Raw genomic sequence first — 7,848 nt, forward strand, 5'->3', positions numbered from 1 at the left:
GTTGCCCTTGAGCTAGGACAACTTTTTTGGGTATTTCCTATGGCACAACTTTGGCGTGAACACATCCCTTTAGCTTTCCTTCATCTCAAAGTTCCTTATTTTCCCTTCAATTCTGAAGCCTGTTTATCCTGCACCTGCACCTTGGCTCCATCTCCCCTCCTCTCTCTCTAAGGGCTTTAAAGACGTTGTTCCATTGTCTATAAATTGTTTCTGTCAAGTGTATGTTTAACTTTTTTTTTATTTTATTTTTATTTTTTTTATTGGAGTTCAATTTGCCAACATATAGCATAACACCCAGTGCTCATCCCATCAAGTGCCCCCCTCAGTGCCCATCACCCAGTCACCCCAACCCCCCGCCCACCTCCCTTTCCACCACCCCTTGTTCGTTTAACTTTTATTTGCTTCTATGTAATGGCTCTTCTCCCCTCCAACTACTTTGACAATGTCCCTTTTTCTACTGCTCTTCAGAGTTTATTCTGAAGTGCTTTACTTGGTTTTCTTTCTGTTTATCCTGCTTGGGATTTTGCCCCTGTCCTTGCATCTGTGTGATTAGATTTGTCATCAGATATGAACCATTTTTTGCCCATTATACTTACACTACTTTTCTGGCCCCTCTTCTTCCAGTTACATGAGTTCTATCTTCTCAGTTGTCACTGAATGCCTGTCCATTATTTTTCCTCGTGAACTCAGTCTTAGGTTTGGTTTGTTTCTCTTGCTATGTATTCAAGTTGAAAATATTTTCCTCCTGATGTGTTTCCCTTCCTCAGCAATTACAGTCATTCCCTGTGTATTGTACAATCTCTGAAAATAGTTGGTTCGTTTCTCCAGAGTTTAGTTTTTTGGTCACAGAAGGCAAACCTTCTAGGAATTGTTCTTTCATAAGTAGATATCGGCACATCTTAAATTCATTATTTTTGAAATATTAAATGACATTTACATTTTTAAGGTAAACATATGTTTCAGAGATTTTATTATTCTTTATATATTAACATATTTTGTTAATATCCTGTTTAATGCTTTGGGAGTTAAATTTATGAAACAGATTTAGCTATAATTTTTATTTTAATTTGTATATGAGACTTGTGACAGACTCTTAAATATAGCTAGGAAATACTGCCTTTGTGATGATTCTTGTTTATGTAAGAATGATCTTGCTTCTTTCCTTTTTTAAGATTTATTTATTTTACAGAGTGAGAGCATGTAAGTGGGGGGAGGGGCAGAGGGAGCAGGTGAGAGAGAATCTCAAGCCGACTCCCCACTTAGCACAGAGCCCAACATAGGGCTCAATCTCATGACCCTGAGATCATGACCTGAGGTGACATTAAGAGACGCTTAACCAACTGAGCCATCCAGATTATCCAGTCTTGCTTCTTTCTTTGGCAGTAAACACTACTAAAGCCAATTGGAAAAGAATCTTTCTTCATTAAAAGATTATTATTAGAATTTAATTTTTATAGTAGACATTTTATTTTATTTTATTTTTTTAATTTTTATTTATTTATGATAGTCACAGAGAAAGAGAGAGAGAGGCGGAGACATAGGCAGAGGGAGAAGCAGGCTCCATGCACCAGGAGCCCGATATGGGATTCGATCCCGGGTCTCCAGGATCGCGCCCTGGGCCAAAGGCAGGCGCTAAACCGTTGCGCCACCCAGGGATCCCTATAGTAGACATTTTAAAATTTATATTTCTCCTTTATACATCATCTTGATATATTTAAAATATTTTTATTTTAAAAAATCATCAATTTTTTGGTAAGAATATTGTTTATTATAAAAATTGAACCCCTGAGCAGGGGTTAGGAGCATAGAAATCACATTTAGTCAAAAATCTGTATATAACTCTCGATTCCCCTAAAATGTAACTACTAATAGCTTCCTGTCGACTATAAGCCTTACTGATAATACAAACATTTTATTAACATATATTTTTGTGTTATATGTGTTATATACTGTTATCTTACTAAAATTAGCTAGAGAAAAGAAAACATTATTAAGAAAATCATACGGAGAAGGAAGTACAGTTATAGCACTATACCACATTTATTGAAAAGGATCTGCATTGAAGTGGACTCATGCAGGTCAAAACTGTGTTGTTCAAGGGTCAACTGCATATATATCTTTAAATATCAGGAGTATCTATCCCCTTTACATTCCTGATACTTGTTATTTAATTTTGCTGTTCTTCCACTGTCATATCGGCTAGGGTTTTATACATCTTACTCGTCTTTCCAAGAATCAATGTTAAGCTATGTGATCACCTCACACCTGTCAGAATGAATGAAATAAAAAATTAGTAACAACAAGTATTGATGAGAATGTGGGGAAAAAGGAATGCCCTTGCACTGTTGGGGGAATGCAAACTGGTGCGACCACTGTGGAAAATGGTATGGAGGTTCCTCAAAAAGTCAAAAATAGAACTACCTTATGATCCGGTAATTGCAGTACTGGGTATTTACCACAAAAATACAAAAACACTAATTCAAAGGAATACACTCACCCCTATGTTTATTGCAGCATTATTTATAATAGCCAAATTATGGAAGCAGCCCGTGTGTCCATCAATAGATGAATGGATAAAGAAGATACGGTCTATATATACAATGGGATATTACTCAGTCATTTTAAAAAGAATGAAAACTTGTCATTTGCAATGATGTGGATAAAGCTAGAGTATAATGCTAAGTGAAGCAAGTCAGTCAGAGAAAGACAAATACCCTATGATTTCACTCATATATAAAATTTAAGAAACAAAACTAAGGGGCAAAGGAAAAGAGAGAGAGAAGAGAGAAACTAAGAAACTGTCTCTTACTATGGAGAACAAACTGATGTTTACCGAGGGGAGGTGGCTGGGGGGATGGGAGAGATAAAGGATAGGGATTAAAGAATGCAGTTATCCATGATAAGCTTTGAGTAAGGTATACAATTGAGGAATCACTATATTGTACTAAAATAGGTACTAATCTGAAACGAATATAACCCTGTAAGTGAACTATACTGGAATTAAAATTTAAGACTTCATAAAAATACTAGAAAGCCTACCAGAAAAAAATGTTAAGCCATTTAAATATCCTATGCAGTCCATATTTTTCTATTTCATGAATTTTTATATATATTAATTACTGTCTTTTATTTTTTGTTTTAACTTGCTGTTTTCTCTGTCACTATATTAAAATAGAAGAATAGTGTAGATGTCCCTGTTTTACTTGTTTATAATATTTATCTATAATGCTTTGTATATACATATATCCCTTTTAGTACTTATTTTTCTGTATTGCAGAGGTTCAGATATAATTTATTATTTAGTTCAAGCTAAGTCAAAATTTAATTTGATTTATTTCTGATCCCTTGAGTTTTAGGAAGTATTTTTAATGTCCACACCATAGAGTCTTCTCAATTAATTAACTAGTTGTTATTGATTTTCTATATTAAGCTGACCATTATCAAAGAACATGTGCTGAATAATTTCAATCACTGATTCTGTTGAAGATTTCTTTATGTCCCATCTATTTTGAGTAGGAGTAAGTGTTCTGTATTTTAAGCACTAGTATATTTTTATTGCTAACACCATTCTGGAAAGTGTAATTATAAGAAAAAATACATTGGATTCTAGTACATGTATTTTTACATGTTGGATAGCCAATTACAGATTGGATAGCCAAGCTCTACTCCATGTACTTTTTTTTTTGTACTTTTTTTTATTGGAGTTCGATTTGCCAATATATAGTATAACAGCCCCATCAAGTGCTCATCCCATCAAGTGCCCCCCTCAGTGCCCTGCCCGTCACCCAGTCACCCCATCACCCCGCTCACCTCCTCTTCCACTACCCTTTGTTCATTTCCCAAGTTAGGAGTCTCTCATGTTCTGTCTCTCTCTCTGATTTTTCCCACTCCTTTTCTCCCCATGTGCTTTCTAATTGGAGTTGTTGGAAAGTTCAAACGTCTCCTGCTACTAGGGTTCTTGGCACAGATTTTGCTCTATCAATGAGATCCACACAAATTCAGAATTTGAAAGGCTACAGTGAGTTGGGGATCATTTTCCTGTTCCTTTCAACATTTTCTACCAAGGAAATGTCATCTTAAGAAGGTTGTGTAGGGAAGCCTGGGTGGCTCAGGGGTTGAGTGTCTGCCTTCAGCTCAGGGCATGACCCCGGGGTCCTGGGATCGAGTCCCACGTCGGGCTCCCTGCATGGAGCCTGCTTCTCCCTCTGCCTCTGTCTCTGCCTCTCTCTGTGTGTGTCTCTCATGAATAAGTAAATAAAATCTTAAAAAAAGAAAAAAACCAAAAAGGTTGTGTGTGTGTTATTTTCTGCAGCATCATTGATTTCCCAACCTCCTAGAGAAACTATTTTGATGGATGAGGAAGGAGTGACATCTTTTTGCTTCCATGTATCTGACCCCTGGACCACAGTTAAGGTGCAGTATTTTTAAAAGTATAGTAGCCTCTTTGTGAATTTACTATATTGCTCGAAGGGTCATTATGAGTATCACCCAGAACTTCCTTCAGCTTTTCTAAATTTGACAGGCCTGTTTACTCTTCCTACACCTACCAAACTTTTACTAATATTGCATTATAATAAGGAAAAGCTCTGACTCCATATATTTTGCCATTTACTCACTAAAAAAAAGAATCCAGATATATTCTAGAAATAATTTTTAGTTAAAAAGGAGATTTTTTAGAAATATAATTACAGTTAAATTATGGAAATATTTAGGAGAAAATGGTATCCTTATAATATTATTTTCATTAAATAGAGTAATATGTCTCTGGTTTTACTCTAGACTTTTAGGCACACATAGCTATTGAGGATTTTTAAATACAAATCATTATCTTTTATATACTTACTAAAAATTTTTAAAATGATTTTTTGAATATTACCATTTCTTCCATTATATTTTCTATTTAGTATTTAAACATAAGAAATCATAGAAGTAGCAAAACTTTATCTGACTTTGTGATTTAGAGGGCATTTGTCCTATCATGAAATACATCTACATCAGGAAATACAAGTAACTCATAACTTGGAGTTAATTTCTATCCTTTTTCTTAAAGCATAGCAAATGTAATTTATTACATGATCTAATATATTTATTCATCTAAAGCTTATCTCACATAGCACAAATGTTTAAAGCTGTTTCCTTAAGCCCACCAATATGTGTGCTATGATAATTACCAGAAAGTTTTTCTTTATCGGTGAAGAAAATAAAGTCCAGAGAAATTTCCCAAAGGATACACACAACCAGAGAAGGAAAGTTCCTTGTATTGGGACTACTAGATTATTTGCTTATTTCTGAGGTTTCTGCGGTCTTCATGGACAACCGCCCTTGAGCCTGCACTTCTATCTCCATAATTGACTTTATCATTACTCCTCTCCCAGAGGAATTCATAACAGATGGTGAGCAAAACCTCAATGTTGAAAAATCCTGAAGAAAGTTCTCAGAAGTAAAATGAGTAAGACCATCACAATTATTGCTGATAACGACCTGGAGACCCAAGATTGTTACGGTTCTTAAATATCCATGGTTATTCCATTATCCTTAATTTAAGATGTATAAGGCATAATAGAATACATGAAAGGAATATATTTCTTTATATATTCCATAATATATTATATTAATATATTCCTTAATATATTCCATATTTGGTTAAACCTTTTCTTTGAAACAGAGAAAGAAGCTGATGAACATTTCAATCCTTACATGACAATGAATGACTTTTTATCAATACTGCATCAGTTTGAGAGCTTGCATTTTTTAGTAGGGAAGTACACTTAAGGAATATATATATATATATATATATATATATATATATATATATATATATAATGATAATGAGAAGATAAAAATGCATTTATTTGGGGGGAATAGCCTTGACCTGAGATAATGAGCATTTACGAAATGAGCTTTAGAAAATTAGGAAATGAGGAAAGAGCTTTAGAAAATATTATCTAGGCTTAGTGACTGTTTGGATGTTATTCATTTTAATATAATAATAACCTCATTTTTTTATTCTATTTTCAAAGATGGCGTTGTAATAATGGAAAGCAAATAGATGGAGGTAAAAGGTAAAAGTATTTCTAAATATATTTCTAACTGTCATTTAATGATTCAAATACTGAAGACAATCATAATGGCTATAGCATTATTATTATTATCATATAGATTATATGTACTCCTCATATTTTAGGTTATATGTAACACTCTTATTTTGGATAAAGATGATTATTTAACTATAAAGGTATTGGGAATAGAAATTCAAAATGTGACTAAAATTAGACAATATATTAATTACTTTCTTGGTAAATACTCAGTAAAATTATTTAAATACAATAACGCATTAGTTTCCTTCATCACTTCATTGAGTAACAGTCTCATGGACCTAGTATTATCTAGTCTAAGTTCCTGATTATTCCTGACATTGACATAGTTTTATAAGCAATATTTAATTAACATGTAAATTATTTATTCTACATTTAAGAGAGTATTTAAGTCACTGGAAACAAAGTCTAGAGGTCATTGGTTTATTGATCCCTGTGCCTCTCGCAGGTTTCTGCCATGGGTGACAGGGGAACCAGCAATCGCTCAGAAGTGACTGACTTCATTCTTGTAGGTTTCAGGGTCCGCCCCGAGCTCTACATTCTCCTCTTCCTGCTCTTCCTGCTTGTGTATGCCATGATCCTGCTGGGGAATGTTGGGATGGTGGCCGTTATCCTGACTGATCCCAGGCTGAACACACCGATGTATTTCTTCCTGGGCAACCTCTCCTTCATTGACCTCTTCTACTCCTCTGTAATTGCCCCCAAGGCTATGATCAACTTCTGGTCTGAGAGCAAGTCCATCTCCTTTGCAGGCTGTGTGACCCAGCTCTTTCTCTTTGCCCTCTTCATTGTGGCTGAGGGGTTTCTCCTGGCTGCCATGGCTTATGACCGCTTCATTGCCATCTGCAACCCACTCCTCTACTCCGTCCAGATGTCAACACGCCTCTGCATCCAGTTGGTGGCTGGTTCCTATTTTTGTGGCTGCTTCAGTTCTATTCTTTTGACCAGTGTGACATTTACTTTGTCCTTTTGTGCTTCCCGAGCCATCGACCACTTTTACTGTGATTACCGTCCACTTCAAAGGATTTCTTGCTCTGATCTCTACTTTCATAAGATAGTTTCTTTTTTCTTATGCAGCATTATTATTTTGCCCACCATCATTGTCATTCTCGTGTCCTATATGTATATTGTGTCCACAGTTCTAAAGATAAGATCCACTGAGGGACGTAAGAAAGCCTTCTCCACTTGCAGCTCTCACCTAGGAGTCGTGAGCGTCCTGTACGGTGCCATCATTTTTATGTATTTCATCCCTGACAGATTCCCTGAGCTGAGTAAAGTGGCTTCCTTATGTTATACGTTAGTCACTCCCATGTTGAATCCTTTGATTTACTCCCTGAGAAACAAAGATGTCAAAGAGGCTCTGAGAAAGATCCTGGGGAAAAAGATATTTTTATTTAATTCCATCTTAACAGTGATATAACTGAAAGATCTGGATATTATGACAATTTGCAAAATTTATATTATGACAATGCAAAGAATGCACTCGATGATTTTGAAATATTTAATCTCAAAAAGTTTATTTATTGAATCCCATAGCCTTACATCTGAAGAATACATTTGGTCTATATTTTGCCTGCCTATAGATTTTGTAGTGGAATGGCTTTCTCCATACTTCATCGTCATTTGGGTAAGGATTATGATTGCCATGTAATTTGATTTCAGGGAAAATATATTCCAAGTTTTGCTGGCAATCTAAGGGTGATGTTGGGATGTAGTGTTTATTTTGAGTCAGTAACAAATATTATATAGTGTC

The 7,848-nt window shown here is 35.2% G+C and overlaps 1 protein-coding gene across 1 annotated transcript; it reads left to right on the forward strand.

The window, feature by feature from the left end:
* Positions 1–6,537: 6,537 nt before the first annotated feature.
* On the forward strand, positions 6,538–7,515 carry LOC144296686 (olfactory receptor 9K2-like). Its single transcript, XM_077869725.1, has one exon. It carries the CDS (start codon positions 6,553–6,555, stop codon positions 7,513–7,515), a length of 963 nt encoding a protein of 320 aa, XP_077725851.1. The 5' UTR covers positions 6,538–6,552.
* The last annotated feature ends 333 nt before the right edge of the window (positions 7,516–7,848 follow it).

The sequence above is a fragment of the Canis aureus genome, chromosome 25 (assembly GCF_053574225.1).
Source record: "Canis aureus isolate CA01 chromosome 25, VMU_Caureus_v.1.0, whole genome shotgun sequence".
Taxonomy (NCBI): Eukaryota; Metazoa; Chordata; class Mammalia; order Carnivora; family Canidae; genus Canis; species Canis aureus.

Bases quoted from the DNA above. Each gene is read 5' to 3' on its own strand.
- LOC144296686 (XM_077869725.1), top strand. From the start codon at position 6,553: ATGGGTGACAGGGGAACCAGCAATCGCTCAGAAGTGACTGACTTCATT.